The 17,718-nt window shown below is 49.8% G+C and overlaps 1 protein-coding gene across 1 annotated transcript in view; it reads right to left on the reverse strand.

The window, feature by feature from the left end:
* Positions 1-17,718, reverse strand: part of UBE2E1 (ubiquitin conjugating enzyme E2 E1) — a 50,242-nt gene that overhangs the window by 32,009 nt on the left and 515 nt on the right. Inside the window, 3 exon segments of the mRNA XM_068152297.1 lie at positions 13,690-13,740; positions 15,809-15,972; positions 15,974-15,988. Coding sequence (XP_068008398.1) covers positions 13,690-13,740; positions 15,809-15,972; positions 15,974-15,988 — 230 coding nt within the window.

Genomic DNA, 17,718 nt, shown 5'->3' on the forward strand with positions numbered 1-17,718 from the left:
AAACACTCAGGCAATTAAACCCCCCAAACCCTATATTTACACTAAGTAGCTTAGCTGATCACTGCTGCTGCACTTGCAAGTAGAATAATAAAGCAATGATGTTTTTAATTCCTCCTAAACATTTGCCTGTTGTCAACAGGACAACCTTGCCTCTTAGGCTCCCTGCAGGTGTGGGCCACAGACTTTGACAGAAGTAGTGGCTTACTCTGTCATGGAAGGGAAGGGGCTAGTACCTGCTCAGCTCCACAGGGCAGTAAGGCAGAAGACCCCAGCACTGTTCCTGGAAAGCCTGTGATGCCGCACAGAGACCCAGCTCCCAGGCACGCTAGCTCTCCTTCGCAGGACCTGCACCACACCCGTGCTGGGGCCGCCCTGGGCTCTAGTGCAGAGAGCTCCAGGGAAAGAAGTACAGAGACAGCCAAATCTCTGCAAGACACCAGCAGGGCTGCTACCAAAAAGTGATTTGGAAAAATGCCTTTTTTCCCTGTTGTTCTCTGCTTGTAAGGGTCACATCCAGCCCCACATTCTCTCCTGCTGTGTTGCAGTTCAACCACAAACTCTAGCCCCACCCTTTTTTCACTAATTCATCCTCAGCCAGTGAAGATCACTGCAAAAAGAACAGACCTCACTAGGTAAGACAAGTCTCCTTCCCCAATCCAGACCCCAAGCAGCGCTCCTTCCTTATTTCTCTTTCAACCCAGCTCTGGATCACTAACAAATCCCAGCCAGCTGTTCAAGCCAGCCATGAGAAAGATCACAACACATCCCCGCTCACCCTCATCCCTTTACTCGGCTGCTACAGCTTGTAGCTGAGCCCAGCCAGTTCACTGCACCCCTGCTGCAAAGTGTTATCATACAAAGGCTCCACTATCCAGCCCCTGCTTTTCAGTCTTTCCTCAGAAAAATCCAGTGCTAGTTAAACGTGTCCTAAATGGCTCTTTGTGTGCTCCTGAGTGCTGCAGTGAGACGTGCACCCCAACACTCTCAGCGCTAAACTACCTGTCTGAGCTTTCCCTCTCCTTGTAAATGACTCTACCATGGAAAGCAAAGCAACAAGCTTTGTGAAGCAATGCAGAAAGTACAGCTTGCACTATCTGTGGGTTAGAAAAATTGCCTTTTCTGTGGAAAAAACAATGCACACCATAAAACCTCAAATGTAACAGCACCTTTGCAATCTAGGAAGTACAGTAGTGACAAGGGTGACCTAGGAGATCTGGGCTGTGATTGTAACCAGTATCAGGCCTTCAGCTGCCCTGCTGCTTCTCTTTTAGTTGCACACTAGGATTGAAACCTCTAGTGAAATGCTAATAACTTTCTGTAGCACAGCATTTTCCCACCCCCTCACTCCCCTTAGGAGGTTAATCAGGTATCAGGTATGGGTAAGACTGAGAGGAAGGAGGAGTTGCTGGTGAGGAACATAAAAAGCTAGAGGACCATTCAAGGCAGAAGGGCATCACATGCCTGAGGACAGCAAGGCTGTACAAAGTGCTAATGGAGACTGTAAGGGGCAGGAGAGGTGCCCAGCAGGGTGGCTGAGGCAGTTCTGCACGGGTTGCTGAAACAGTTGCAGCAAAGGTGGAGATGGAGCCTTTTCTGCTCCAGGAATTTAGTTTCTTTCTGCTTTCTGTAAGAAGCAAGAACACTCTGGGCACCTTCCTCTGGAAGGAATGGGGAGGATTGTCCATCAGCCAACCTCTTCTTGGGCATGAGTGAATAATGCTGTACTGCTTGTATTGCACCCCCACCTGGGAGGCAAAATGTTAATATAGCAAGAAAGTCATCACACTTACACAGTCTTACACTGCTCACAATGCTCTGTAAATCAAGAAGGCACAACATACTGCACAGTGAGGAATACATGTAGCAAGTGGTCAGCTGTGTCTCTGCAGGCCTTGAACTGCTGCATGAGCTACATGCAGCTCTTGAGCCATGGACTGTTCTTTTAGCAGTGCATGAACAAGATGTGAGGAGTGGGAGAAGAAAATTAGGGGAGTGACAGCAAGAAAGAGGAAGGAGGAAAGAAAGACAGAGGAAGCAGCAAAGGGAGGGAGCAGAAGGCGGAGAGAGAAACAATCAAGCAAAGAGGGTTATTTCTATAACCCTACATATAAATAGGGAAGTTCAAAAATCACTTGAAACCAAACCAGTCCCAGTCAAGGAGACTAAAGAGAGGACACTGCAAATTCAATCTGTTAAAGGCACTGTGAACCTCCATCTCCCAAAGGAGCACACCTTGTCTGGGTAGTGACTGGGAGACAAGCATGTTGAGAGCTGCTATTCAGTACATTCCATAGTACAATCACTGAAATTGTTCATCTGTTCTCAAATGATTTCTTAAGTCCTCTACCCAGGAGGCAGTGGATTTCAGGGAGGCTGTAAAGGTGGAGAGTAGCAGCACACTCAAAGATAGGTTGAACGAATTAATAGGTGACAGGTCTGTAAACAGACACAGAGGAAAGGCAAGGATTGACCCTTAGCACCCCTGAGCCAGTGGCTGTGGGTGCTGTGGGAATGGACTGCAGACACTGGCCACAGTCACCTGTGCTGAGGAGTATCTGCTCGTACTGCTGCCAGGAGTACTGAACCAGACGATCCCAAATGGTCTTTCACATTCTGCATGGAGTACCCACAAAATTACTTCCATCCCCTACCCTGTTGTCCCTCATTCCAGCCCACTCACTTCTGAACCTCCTCTTCCCTCATTCCACTGGACATAGCTTTTAGCTATGTAAGATATTCACCTTCTTCCCTTTGTGGACCTGTTCTTGCCTCTCTTCTTTGTAGGCTTTGCCTTTTAAAGCAAGCCTTCGTTTCCTGCCACTCAGCCACCTTTCCTTGCTTTTGTGAAGGGTTAACCTTCAGGTGTTTGTCTTGCTGGATTCAGACTCAAGTTTTTCAGGGCAAGGGACTTCTCTAACTTCTGTCCATGCTTGCAAAGCAGTGTGTCAGTTTCCAGCTCTGCTTAAATGACCTTTAATAATAAGGCCCTTTAGTCCTTGGGCTTGTAGTTGTCTCATCCTGCCTTCCAAAGAGAACCTCAATTCTGCTCAGGGTTTGCTTGGGTTTGTGTGTGTGTCCTTATCTGCTTGAGGTAAATAAGTGAGTTGTTTTATTCAGCAGCTATTGTAGTATCTTGAGTGTGTGGTTTGCTTATTCCCCAGGCTTATGCACATCAAGGTCATCACAGCTGGGACTCTGGGCTACTACTACATTGTAATAGGATAATGTCTTTGGAGATATGTTACTGGTGGGGTGTTTTTCCTTCCTGGATAGTGGCAGAGAAATAATAAAGGTGTCCAATAGCTCATCTCTTCCTTTGCTGGCTTTGTGCTCCTACTTCACCCTCCATCTCAGCAACTAGAAGGGCTGTAACTATTTGTTAGGGATACAGGGGTTAAATTGCAGAGCTCTTATGTGTGCTGAGACATTCCAATTTGGAGTACTTGGTGTGTGGACCATCAGCACTTTGTACAACCTTGCTGTCCAGAGGAATCTAACACCCTTCTGCCTTGGCCTTCTAGCTTTTTATGTTGCTGGTGGTGGAGTCACCATCCCTGGAGGTGTTTGGGAGGAGACTGGATGGGGTGCTTGGTGCTGTGGTTGAGTTGATTAGATGGTGTTGGAAGATAGGTTGGGCTCGGTGATCTCAAAGGTCTTTTCCAACCTGGTTAATCCTATCCTATCCTATCCTATCCTATCCTATCCTATCCTATCCTATCCTATCCTATCCTATCCTATCCTATCCTATCCTATCCTATCCTATCCTATTCACCAGCACCTCTTTCTTCCTCTCAGTCTGATTAACCTCACAGGGGGAGTCAGGGGATGGCAGAATGCTATCCTACAGACAGTCATTAAACTTCACTGTTGTAAATGCTTCCTGTGACACAGGAAGTTATTAGACTTTACTTTTGTAGTACACTACAGTATTGATGTAATTGCTTTAAAACTATGTTACAACTTGAATACTTTCACAGTCTTTCAAAATCACATGCAACAGTTGAATCTGCTTTAATGAAAGGCACTGCGCTTCCCCCATCAGCTCTGGGCCGCTGCTCAGGCAGTCTGTGCTTCCTCAGGATACAAAATAACACACTGAAACTTCCTAGAAATTGGCCACTTGAAAACGTCAGACTTAGGACAGATCTACAGCAGTCACCTGCATTAGCCCTTGAAAATTTCAGTCAAGATACTCAAGCTGCATATAAAACCTTTGAGACAGTTACCCTGACAGGCCTGCTTGTATAACAACAGCTAGGGCTCCAAATCTCTGCTGTTGTGTCACAAAAGTCTGACAGCATTCTGAGTCCATACTAGAAAGATCTTCTCATCAGCTCATTTATGATGAAAAGCCACCTTCGAGCTCAGGGTTAATTGGCCATGTTGTGGGCCTTTCCACCCACCTGTTACACCCTCTGTAGGGTCCTAGGGCCCTAGGTACAGAAAGAAAAAGAAGAAGGAAGGAAGGAAGAGATAGGAAAAGGGGGAGAAGAGAGAAAGAAAAGAAAGTGAAAGCAAGCGAGAAAGACAGAGCCCTCACCCAATTCCTCCTTAACAGACACTGACATTAGCTTCAGTGGAGAAAAATCTGTTGTGTGCATACCCAGAGCAGAAACAGCATTAAATGTTAGGAGTCCACTTGCCCCAGGAGGCACCTCCCCTCTAGCCAACAGCATTTGCTACTACTGTTTTGCAATACTCAGCACCAGGTCAAGAATCTCTGTCTCTAGCCAGGCCAGGCAGCTCCAGAGAGAAGATGAGAAATGATTCTCCAATCTCTTGAACAATCATCTACACTGATATGAATAAAGTGTGAAATACATCTAGTTAAGATCCTGATGTGGTTTCCACTCAACTTTTGACTCTAGAAGTTGAAGCCCTTGGAGGAATCAAGCTCCAAAGTCTGCACCAGTTCACAGAATTACAGAAGCAAACCAATTCAACAGGACTGTACATCGTTCATCATGCAGCCTCTTTAATTCAATTACCTTTTATTTTCTCTTAAACAAATGAGCTGCCAACACTTGGCCTGGCCCCAGTTCCCAAACCAGCTCAGTTTCATCTTACCTGCTCTGTATGTTCAGCTGTGAAATGGAAAGCACGTGGGGAATCAAACACCCCATCTGCCCTGAGCTACAAACTGTATGCTCCGCTCTCCTCTTGTCTCCCACAGAACGGTAGGATCACAGAATCGACAGTTTTGCTTGGACAAGACTTTTAAGATCACTGAGACCAACCACTATCTACTAAGTCTGGTGCTAAGGCACATGCCTTAGCACATCTCTGCCTCTCCTAAACACCTCCAGGAATGGTGATTCAACTGCCTCCCTGGGGAGAGATGATTCCAGTGTTTGAGAACCCTTTCAGTGTAGAAGGTTCTTCTAATATCCAAGCTAAACCTCCCCTGGTGCAACTTGAGGCCACTTCCTCTCACTTTATCTCTTCTTACTAGGAGAGGAGACCAATATTCACCTTGCTACAACCTCCTTTCAGGGCATTGTAGAGAGCCAGAAGGTCCTTCCTCAGCCTCCTTTTCTCCAGACTAAACAGCCCCAGGTCCCTCAGCTACCCTTCACCAGCTTTGGTGCCCCTCTCTGGACCTGCTCCAGCACCTCAGTGTCGTTCTTGGACTGGACACGGTACCCAAGGTGTGACCACATCACTGGGGAGTACAGGAGGGCAGGGTACAGGGACCCCTCTCAGGGGGTCCATGGTAACAAAGAAACTGACACTGCATTTTAGGTGTTGCAGTTAAGCAGACAGAGCTGTGATACATCCAGCTAGTAATGTCAAGCAGCTGCTCAGGCACAGAAGTGTAGTGACTGCACTGCAGTAACCATTACACTGCCCTCAAGTGCCTTGGAAGACCACCTGCATGCTGCTGAAGTCTGCAAATCGTCCAGAGGAAGAAGAAAGCCCCTCTGGATTCCAGGATGTGTGGCCTTGATTTTGACAGCTGCAGCATGGTTTTAGTGCTTGGCCATGGTGTTCTCTGCTTCCTCCTGTAAAATCACCGAGGCAGTATTCAGCCCTTCACTCCTGAGCCGCAGTGCAAAAGTTAAGTATTAACATATTGCATTCAAATAGGACAGGCAAGATTCTGCTGGGCTGACTAAATGGCATCATGAATTTTCCTTAGTTTTAAGCACTTTGGTGGAGGAATCCCAGCTCCTGAGTTCACGTGCTGTGTAGGAGCCGGGGCAGAGGCACGATCACTCCTTTAGCCCTTCACGTGAAACGCGATGGCCTTGGGGACAGAACGTCAAACACTTCCAGAGAGCTGCCTGCTCTGTCATGGACAGCTACAGAAGAGCACAGGCTGCCACTAACTCATCAATAGCCTTCAACCACTGACATCATGTGTACCAAGGCAGGTGAGCTCTGTCTCTGCTTCCAGAACAAATCCCTTTGACAGCAAGTCCCAAATTAGCATCCTGTCAGACAGTACCTTGTCAGCTAACGCCCACCCACTCTCCATCCTCACAAAGCTCTGGGCCACTGGCAAGCTGCCCTTATGGAAACCCCCAAACACAAAACTAGAGAATCAGAGAACTGTCAGGGGTGGAAGAGACCTCAAGGATCAGCCAGTTCCAACCCCCCTGCCATGGCCAGGGACACCTCACACTACAGCAGGTTGCTCACAGCCACATCCAGTCTGGCCTGAAAAACCTCCAGGGATGAGGCTTCCACCACCTCCCTGGGCAACCTGTTCCAGGCTCTCACCGCCCTCCTGGGGAACAACTTCTTCCTAACATTCAATCTGAATCTCCCCACTTCTAGTTTTGCTCCATCCCCCCCAGTCCTATCACTCCCTGACATCCTAAAAACTCCCTCCCCAGCTTTCTTGTAGCCCTCTTCAGAAACTGGAAGGCCACAAGAAGGTCTCCTTGGAGCCATCTTCTCCAGACTGAACAACCCCAACACCCTCACTCTGTCTCTACAGCAGAGCAGCTCCAGCCCTCTGCTCATCCTCATGGCTCTTCTCTGGACACCTTCCAGCACCTCCAGATCCTTCTTGCAATAGGGGCTCCAGAACTGGAGGCAGTGCTCCAGGAGTGGTCTCGCTGGAGTGGAGCAGAGGGGGAGAATCACCTCCCCAGCCCTGCTGGCCACACTTCTCTTGCTGCAGCCCAGGCTCTGCTTGTCTTTGTGGGCTGCAAGTGCACACATGCCAAACAAAGCACGGAGGGAATGCTGAACCACTGGTAGTTTGTATGACAAAAGGGATTTTGCAACTCCACACAGCACTCATTACAGAAGTCCTTCCTATTCTGCAGTGGAAAACTTCTCACAGAGAAACAATCCCACTTCAGAGGAATCATGAGGGGAAAGAAAAGAAAGCAAGTGACAAAAGTGATAAAACTACCTTTCTAAGATGATAACTCTCATTAAACAAGCTGAACTTTTTCTTTCTAAGAGGAGGTAAAGCCCAGCATTTGTGTGCTTCTTGGTCTAATAATTTGAGTGTGCCTACTTAAGAAAGAGCAAGAAAGTCTTACAGAAATTAAGCTGTTTCATTACAAAATGTAAGACCAGAAAGCTTATGCTGAAATATGGCTATGTTCAAAAAGGACTATTCCAAAGCATGGAAATAATAAAAACACCATCAGTGATACAGAACCACAGAATGTCAGGGGCTGGAAGGGACCTTGGAAGCCCATCCAGTCCAACCCCCCTGCCACAGCAGGAGCACCTAGGGCAGATCACACAGGAACACATCCAGGCAGGTCTTGAATATCTCCAGAGAGGGAGATTCCACAGCCCCCCTGGGCAGCCTGCTCCAGGGCTCTGTCACCCTCACAGGGAAAAAATTCTTCCTCCTGTTCCCATGGAGCTTCCTCTGCCTCAGCTTCCCCCACTGCCCCTTGTGCTGTCATTGGGCATCCCCCAGCAGAGCCTGGCTCCAGCCTCTGGGCACTCACCCTGCACAACTTTACCAACATGAATGAGGTCACCCTCAGGCTCCTCCTCTCCAAGCTACAGAGCCCTCAGCTCCCTCAGGCTCTCCTCATAAGGAAGATGTTCCACCCCCTTCATCATTTTTGTGGCTCTGTGCTGGACTCTTTCAAGCAGTTCCCTGAGGTCCTTCCTGAACTGAGGGCCCCAGAACTGGACACAATATTCCAGATGCAGCCTCAGCAGGGCAGAGATGAAGGGGAGGAGAACCTCTCTCGACCTACTAACCACAGCCCTTCTAATCCAGCCCAGGCTGCCATTGGCCTTCTTGGCCACCAGAGCACATTGCTGGCTCATGCTCAGCCTCCCATCCACTAAGACCCCCAGGTTCTTTTCCCTTTCACTGCTCTCCAACAGCTCAGTGCCCAACCTACCCTGCTCAAGGAGGTTGTTCTTTCCTGGGTGCAAGACTCCACTCTTGTCCTTGTTGAACTTACTTCAATTTCTCCTTGCATTTAACAGTGACAATCTCTCCTTAGATAGAATACTGGACTTAAAAGCAAAAGCACTTAAAGCACTATTGGAGTTGGAGGGATGGAGACAATACCTTTGCAAAAATGACAGGCACCATACCCCCAGTGTAACCAAAACAATGCCAGGCTCTCGTGGCATGTAGGTGAAAGATGTTAATTACAACCTGAGACTATCGAGTTCAGAACTGCCACACATGCTCTTCAGACTTCTAGCTGGCCAAGAAATCTTAATTCCACCTGGCAAAGTTTTGAAAGCTGTCCATACTGCACACATTTTGTCAGAGAGCCTTCTCCCCCCAGCTCTGCTCAGGCACACATTTATTAAGTGCTGACAGTTAACTTTCACAAGACTCTCAGGGCGAGCTGCTCCTCCTCCTGTGAATTCACACAGAAAAGGGGCTGAAGGAGCCAGGAACCACAACTGTATTTCATTACTATTTAAACAAATGAATCTGTGATGGCATATTGCTCTATGGCAATCATAGGCCTTGGAGGGCAATGCCTCCTCCTTCAGTGAAGGTCTGAGAATTATTTGAGTTTCAGTCACAGCTGCTCTTGCCTCTATGGCCTTAAATACCACAAACTTGGTTTAGTTTGGGTAGGAAAGATTAAAAGCCATTAATTCTACTTAATATCCATTTCAGTCCCTCTACACAGATGGGAAAAATAACATTAAATTCCCAGGCTTGCATACAGCCCATAGCAGACACCCAATAAAGCACAAATTCAAAGCCCTGCTCATAATGCAACCAATGCACACAGCTCCCGCAGAACAGCTCAGCTGTAAGCTACCCTCAGACAAAGGCAGTTTACATTCATTTCTCCACTTTGCCACAGACTTCCTGCACGACCTTGGACAAGTCACTTGGCTTTTGTGTGCTTCAATTCCCCATCCCCAAATTGGGGGAAACCATTTATTTCATAATCTCTCAGAAATAAGCAGATTTACTCTCAGGAGAGGCTGGGATACAGAGGTCACACAAATGGCACAAAGAGAATAAACACTATTTAAAGCTCTCATTAGCTCCTATCAAAGCTTTGCAAACTTCATCACAGTGACAGAAGGAAAGCTTTGGCACAGTGCTTGCAAGTGTTAGCCTGTGTAGTAAGATGGAACCTTGTTTTGACACCTGTAAACAGTTGTGAATGCAGGCTTCCGCGACCCAGAGCAGAGAGACAACGTACTCCCTGTCACTAACAGACACAGAACAGCAGAAGCACCAAAGTCTCCAAGTACCTTCTCTGAGTTTCTAAAACAAGAGCCATAACTTTCTCACATAATACAAAGTAGATGTGGATGTTAGGAAGAAGTTTTTCCCCATGAGGGTGGTCAGACACTGGCACAGGCTGCCCAGGGAGGTGGTGGAAGCCTCATCCCTGGAGGTGTTTGCAGCCAGGCTGGATGTGGCTGTGAGCAGCCTGCTGTAGTGTGAGGTGTCCCTGCTTGTGGTGGTAAGGAGGTTACAACTGGCTGGTCCTTGAGGTCCCTTCCAAGGCTACCCATTCTATGATTCTGTAAAATCCCCAGGTACTCTCTCAAAAGACTGAAAAGACTAGATCCAAGTAGTTGTTATGCAACTCCTATTAACCACTAACCACCTTTCAAATGTGAAACCCACATTTGGCTTTCATAACTCAGTACTAATAGCAGAAATCAAATCATCCTGGGGACAGCAGAAGTGCAAAACCTCTGAGCAGCAGCCTGCTGAAAACAGTGAAGAGGAATAAGAAGCTTTTGGAAGTAGCCCTGGGTCATGCACACAGTACCCTACAACACTTCTGAGGACAGCCTTGCCGCCACCAGCAGCCCATTAACTGCTGACATGTAGCCAATATACCTATTTTTAGAAAACATCTTCAGGTCCAAAAGAATCTGGTTTCAGAATACAAGCCAAACAAAGGCTGTACTGCCATGCACATACTCTGCACAACAACTGTGCTAGCTCCTGTAAAACCAAACTCACAGCCTGGGAAGGGAGCCAGGGAGGAGCAAGGGGACCACAAGAGGTGATGAAGCAGTCAGTGACAGATAAGCACAGGTAAGCATTTGAGGGATACAGGCAAGCTGTGGAAGGCAAGAAGCAAGGACACAAGTGAGGGGAGAGGAAATTCTGGGATAAACTTGCCTTTGTATCACCCACACGTACAAAGCCTCCACAGCTGCTCACTCACAGGGTGCTGAGTGTGCTCAGGGGGCATTGGTAGTTATGTCATGTTTTTAACTAGATGATCTGCTGGTTACACACAAGACAAGAGGGTCACTGCAAGCTACAACACCAATCAAGCTCATTTGGTTTTAAGGTATTTTGTTCAAAATCTCAAATGGCTTTCATTATTTGTAGTTGCACCTTACATGTGGCATTTTATGAGAAGAAACATGAAATAGTTCTTACTGAAAACCCAAACCCAAGCAGTGTGCGGAGATGCTCTGGGATGTGTTAAATACCATGAACTCCCATTACTGTAATAAGACTGGAAGAAGAACAGCACTTAGCAAGGAGGCCAAAGAACTGAAGCACAGTGAGCTATTAAACACTGAGCACACCAGAGAACAGAACAGGGGGGGAATGCAAAGCTGGTGGTGAGGGGTGTAGGAATAAATGTCCACAAGAAAAGCAGCACATGGTATTGCCAGCAGAACATGATACGGGTTCAGATGCCATTTTCAAATGCAGCTTCTGGGAGTTCAGCATTCTGACAGCAGAACAGGCAGCACCCAGCTTCCTCAATGTGTAAGTTTTGAGCTTAGTCTTGCAGAAGAGAGAGTTGGCTAAAAGGGGAGGTCTGCCTTGCCGTCCAGTGACACCTGGCAAGAGTCTGCATAGGCAAAAAGGCTCCAGAGAGATGAGGGGCTGGAGGTCAGACGAAAGGTGAGGATAAGCAAAGAAACAAAGGCAGGAAATGGAAAGTATGATCTGGAGCAATGTATCTGATGCCTCCCTCACAGCATGCTAATAATGCTCACAGAGAGGAAACAAAAGCCCAGGAAAGAAGGGAAGGCAGCGAGTGTCAGCAGGCTTCCCCTAAGCAAAGGGCACCTTAGGCAGCACCCAGGGGCGCTCACTGGCTGCACCTCCTCACACTCACAATTCACCACTTCCAGTTCTGCTGCTGCACGAGGAGAACTCTCCTCCTGGGAGGGACAGCTGAAACTCCTGTGGCTGATGTGGCAGTCAGCACCCACCCTTTTATAACCAGCTGCTCCAGAAGCAAACTGCCAGTGCTTGACTCTGCAGCTGGCACCTCGCTGGCCAGAAGCAGAGCTGCTCTCCTTTGCTCTCAGCACAAGACATGGGATGGCTTCACACCAAGGCGAGCGGCGTCAGAGCCTTTTTGGTCACACACACACAAACCACTCCACCCCTCCACTCAGGTTTTCCTACCTATCAGCATGTTAGCAGGCAGTAACAATTACAGCAATTTCATGAGTTGCCAGCCTTCACTGACACTCATTTGCAGGCCAGAAGGAATGCAGAATACTCACAACTGTGTTATGGGCAAGGGCTGAGCCTTACCACTTGTCCTGGGAACTCATCTTTATCATTAGAAGCATTTAGAAGTGTTGAAGCAACACAAGTTTACTGCATGGGCCTGAGGTGCATCATCCCCAGTAGTCTATGTCATTACAAATAATAATTAAAAAACCCCAAAGCATATTCTATTTGGACAGGCAGGCTGCTAGCTCACCCCTGCCTGGGAATGAGGAATGATGTCAGTTGAAACCAGGACAAACTGGGGTTCTGGAATCACTTAAACAACAGTTCAGATGAAATCTGCCATCTTACATACTTGTGTACTATCACAACCTTTGGACAGATCTGTGAAGGTCAGACAGCAGTCCCACCACCTTGATCATCTAGACTCAGTCACCTAAAGAACAAGCCACAAAGCTTTGCTGAGGTGGGCTGCTGTGTTTCTTTCCCATGAACGTCAGAGGGTGGTGGGAGGAGGAGAGGAAAGCATGTGGACTTCATCCTGACACAGACAACACAGACACCTTCAGCCCAACTGCTGGAAGCACTTTGGGACATGCTTTAGTGGTCATGTTAATGTTGGGCTGATGGTTGGACTTGACAACCTTAGAAATCTTTTCCAGCCTTGAGGATTCTACCGTTAGTAGTCACTAAACCAATATTGTCACAGCTAAAGGTTTCAGAGTTCATTGGTTGACACCCAAACAGCTCAAAATCTTAGTGACCTCTACTCACACACCTCACCCATCCCTCCTTTCATTATTCATGGTCCTTGGGACTGGTATTAAACAAGTGGCTCTGGCCCTGTCAGGCTAAGTCTTGTGAAAATGCCTTCCTGCAGACTAACAGCAGCGAAACAAATGGCAATAACAAGGTTCCAGTGTATTTGTGGGTGGCAACTCAACTCTGAGACAACCACCTGAAACAGTTAGTTATGAACAGAATTTTCTCTGATTTCAGCTATTATTATCAGCAAAAGGCCTCAAACCTCAGCCACAGCAAGAGGCTAGAAAGAGAGCTGTGCTTTGGCAACTACAGTGAACAGACCATGCTGAAAGCTACCTTCCTCTCAAATGAGCAAGCACAAGCAGAGATGCTACACCACTACTGTCTCCTCTCCAAATGCAAAGACACAACCAACCAAATCGGCTTGCTAGATGTTTCAAAACAATTATACAAGTTTCTGAAGCACACTTAAAGAAAAAACTGCTCTAGGAAGAGCAACAGAAAACTCCTGCTTTTTATTTCATCAGCTAAGGTGTGCTCCTGTAGGGCACTCACTGAGTGATGAGTTTGTGTCTCTTTTTCCACTGGAAGTTACTGTCTAGACAGAATTCTGAGCTAAGAAGCTTGTAGCATTCTACTATTCTTTGTTTCCTTGGCAGGACTCTTATTTAGGTAAGATTGGTGCAGGCAGGCATTAGATTTATCAACCAGAAAAACAACCAACTGACCAAGATGAGAAAGTTTTCACACATTTCCGTATAAGCCAGTTTCAGAAACATAGACAGAAAGCAGTACTACAAATCCAACTGCAGCTGTTGAGAGAAAGAAAAACAAACAACCCCTAAACACAAACAGAAAACTCGTACCAAAACACAATCTCTAGGGGTCCCCCCACATGGAAAGTATTTAATGGCATCCAAGCATTCACAGAGGTATTGTTGGCTACCTAAGCAGCCATTCCTCAGCTGTGCCCAGAGCCTCTGAGGACAGTTACACCACACAGGTCCATTTCAGCGTGCCCCGCTTCACCCACCCTCCTCAGGTAAGGAAACAACACCAACCTGCAGTTGGGAGGTGGGTCTAAGGTGATGTCAGCCAATTCCTTCTGAATCCTGCAGCAACAAAGCAAGAAGGCAGAGAGTCACCGTGTGGGACAGCAGTTAACACACACGCCTTGCACGTCCAGCCGCTACAAGTTTGCAACAGCACGCACCAGAGGGGCACCCTGAGGGCAGCCTCCCACCGCTCCAAACACACCGAGCAGGACAGGTGTCCTAGGACAAAGGGGCAGCAAAGCAGGCAGGCTCTGGGCATTGACCCCAAAGAGGTGCCCTGTCACATGCTCCCATGAAGATGCCAACCACACAGGGACAGTGGAGAAGACTGCCTGCTTTGCTTTGCCAACCAGACTGTGAATGAGGGAACCCCTCTGCAAACGTGATGCACCAAGTGCTAAGAGGAAACCACTGTCTGAAAAGGAATTTTGTCTTGCTGGATTGAGAGAAACAGCCATTGCCAAATTGTCTACCACCATCTTCCCCCAGCTTCCCATCACCATCCTAAGGAAAAACACCAGCTCCAAGGAAGTGAGTAACTGTGCAGCTCCCAAGGATGCTTAAAGGAAGGTGAATGTCCCTTTCCACGGCCCCTGCACACTCCTCTGACCTTCAGTTTTCCCTCCTCTCCAGCCTCGAGCCACACATTCCCACTTTCCCTCCTTCAGATTCCAGATGCTTGTTTGCTTCACCATGTCCAGACAACACCCTCTCCTCCCTGCCCAGATTATTCTGGGCTTACACTGCCTTTGCCACAAAATGCCCACCCAGCTATCATCCCCTTCCCTGGAGTCCCATTACTGTCTTCCCCTCCACACTTCCCCACCCAGCACTCAGCCTTCTTCCCTTCCCCTTTAAGCTCTGCCAGCATCCTTTGCCTCTCTTCCACTTGTCACACCACAGCCTTTTCATATTAGGCAGTTTACAATCTCCTTTCTCAAACAGTTACAACACATATACCCCACTTGCCACTATCTACATCAGTTTGCCATGGAAACCTGCTGAATGGAGACCTGGAATAACCAAGCTGCCTAAGTTCTACAGAGTCACAGAGAAGGCAGTTGAGACAGCAGGGCATGTGCACAAACCCCCAGCCATTTCTGTGACACCTACAGAGGCAGCCTCTCTGTGCTGCTTACTATTCTTACTGAAGGACTGCAAGTGTGCTGGAAAACTTCCATTTGTCAGCTCAGCTGTCTGGAGCAGGATGGTGCTGAATCGAGGTGAAACACAGAATAAATAAGAAATGTAACTGTTGGGCTTTGGGTTGGGCTTTTGTTTGCTCAAAGAGTGTCTAAAAAAAACAAACCCCAAAACCACATGCAGCTCTTCTGGAATTCCTGTTCTATGGAGCTCTCTCTCCCTCATGGAGACACTAACCTGGAATAAAAAGTATCTGAGCCTCAAAAAACCTGCCCTCCAACCCGAGCTCTGAGAAAAGGCTGGTTTAGAGGAGAAGCTCCAAAAGTGAACCTGCTGTGGGTTATTTATTCTACTCAACATCCAACCATACACAGAGAACTTAATGTAAGTGACAAGCAGACAGAAAACCAGTAACACGTTTGGTGAAGAAGATCTGGGGCTATATCACATCCCTTGCACTGGCAGTGCAGGCAAGCCCCAGACTCTTCACAAATATTACTCAATCCCAGAAGCAGACCTGGAAGAAAAGCCACTCTAGATCAGTCCCAACTTACAGAGAGGGAAACTGACACTGAGATACAAAGCCTTCCTCAGGACCACAGAGCTTCCAGTAACAAAGAAGAAATTAAGGTCCTACACACTAACCCTACACCACCCCTGCAAGTGATGCCTGTAAGAAAAAGGAAAACACAGCAGAAGCAACCGAGGGACAGAACAACAGCCCAGAGGAAGAAATGACAGCAAAATGTTTGGGTGGGACAGAGGAAGCAGCAGGGAGAGAGACCAGAGAGCAGTGACATTGGGCAGACACTCCACCAAGAAACAAAAACAGTAAGCTAATGGCAGCCTTGTGTGGAAAGGTTCAGCATAGGAGAGATGAGGAATGAGAGCGAGATGAGGAATGAGAGCAGTGAGGGACCAAAATAAAACGAGGAAGGAGAGAAAATGCAACAAATCAGTAAGCAAATGGACTGCAACTCACCTCTTGGCACTAGTAGACAGCAACTTAGAGTTTTTACTCATGCTGACTTTGCTTTCCTTCTTCTTAGGCGTGCTTGTCTCTTTCTCTGTCTGTTGGTTGGAGGATGAAGATGAGGAGGAGCTGGTGCTGGCCCTCGAATCGTCATCCGACATAGCGACCCCCCCCACCACACACCCCAACCTGGAAAGGAGACACCATGGGGTGTGGAGAACAAACAGTGAAGACACAGAGAGAGAGAAAGAGAGAGAAAAAGGCTGCTGACAATCTCACTCTGTGTTCGGGTCATGCTCCTTTCAAAAGGTGCTCAGGTCTCCCTCTCCATTTTAGGCCCAGCAGCCGAAGCTGGAGGAGCAGCAGCCTCCCCTGCACTTGGTAACACAGATGAGGAGGGGGAAATGGACTTCTAAAGCTTCCCCTCAGAAAGCAAGTGCGAAATGAAAGACGACACTGGAACGAGCTCAAAGCAATTTCTTCTAAACTCCCCCAAACTGTACACACAAGAGGAGCCATCACCACCCACCACTATCCAGCCGAGGGGTGCAGGAGATAAAAATGGAACAGCTCGGGTGCCTCGGGCCCCGCAGAGGCACGTGAGGGGGCGAGGGGGGACGGGGCTGGGGGTGACCATCGCCTGCACCGAGATGGGAGCGGGGCATCGCCGGGGAGACCCCCGAGGGAGGATCTGTGACCTGCCCGCTGGAGCGGGTGTTGAGAGCAGAGAGGGGGGCATGAGGGGAAGGGCTAAGCAGGGAGTGCAATTGCAGTTAGGGCACCCGCCGGGGCCCACTGCACCGAGGGGCATGGCAGCAGGGGGGGAAGGCAGGCACAGAGGGTCTGTGCTGGGGTGCGAGGAGAGAGGAGCAGAGCGCCAGGGCCTGCGGGAGGCGAGAGCAGAGGGCCTAGGGAGGCCGGTGACAGGGAGCGGGCAGAGAGGTGCGGGGGGAAGCAGCCCGGTTTCATGCGGGCACCTCGGGAGTGCAGGGAGGGAGGACGCGCACGGAGGGTCCGCAGCCGAGAGCGGCAAGAAGCCGTCGGGAAGGCTGGGGGCGCCAGCAGGGCACCCCGCGAGAGTTAGGGGGGGCGCCGGGGGGCAGCAGCCGGCCCGGGGCCGGAGGCGGCGGCGGAGCAGGCGCGGGCCGGGGGCCGGCACACGGCCGCCTCCCCCCGATGGCCACGGGCCCGCGGGGAGCCCCCGTGGCCCCGCCGGGCCGGCCCCCCTGCCGCCCCTCTGCCGGCGGAAGGACGGGAGCGGGGCGCCCGCAGCGGTGCCCTGGCCGCGGGCCCGCAGGGCCGGGCGGCGAGCGGCCGGGGGGGCACAGCGCTACCTGACAGCCCCGGGCGCCATCCCCCGGGCCCCGCGCCCCTGCCGCCTCCCGCCCCACCGCCCGGCCGCGGCCGGCCCTGCCCCTCGCCCCTGCCCCCGGCACCGGCGGGGAGGGCGGCGGGGGGTGCCCCGTGCCCGTACCTCTCCCTTTGTGTCTGGCTGCTCCTCCTCGGTGCGGCTGGGCCTGGCCACTCGTGTCTCTCTCGCTGGGAGAGAAGCGGAAGTGCTGCAACAGCAACTATTAAACAGGCAATGGCTTCCCTGGCTGCCTCCCCCACCGCCGAGCGGGGCCGGGGGACTGCGGGGCCGGGGCCGGGGCGGCGGGGCCGGGGGGGGCTGGCAGCCACCGTGCCCCGTGTCCTGTCTGTGTCTCTCCCAACGCGCTCCGGCCGGGGCTGGGGGAGAAAGGAAGGGGCGCTCGGCGGAGGGGGGATGCGAGTTCGTAATGAAGACCCTCTGGAAAGTAATCTGCAGGGGTGTCAAGCGGGGAGGGCTAAACACCTTCCCTGGCTCCGCTTCTGCCGCCGTGCAGGAGCCCCGCGGGGACGCGGTGGGAGCAGGTGGCTGGGAAGAGGGGGCAAGCTCC

The sequence above is a fragment of the Melanerpes formicivorus genome, unplaced genomic scaffold (genome assembly GCF_026170545.1).
Source record: "Melanerpes formicivorus ecotype bairdi unplaced genomic scaffold, bMelFor1.0.p_v2 SCAF_23, whole genome shotgun sequence".
Taxonomy (NCBI): Eukaryota; Metazoa; Chordata; class Aves; order Piciformes; family Picidae; genus Melanerpes; species Melanerpes formicivorus.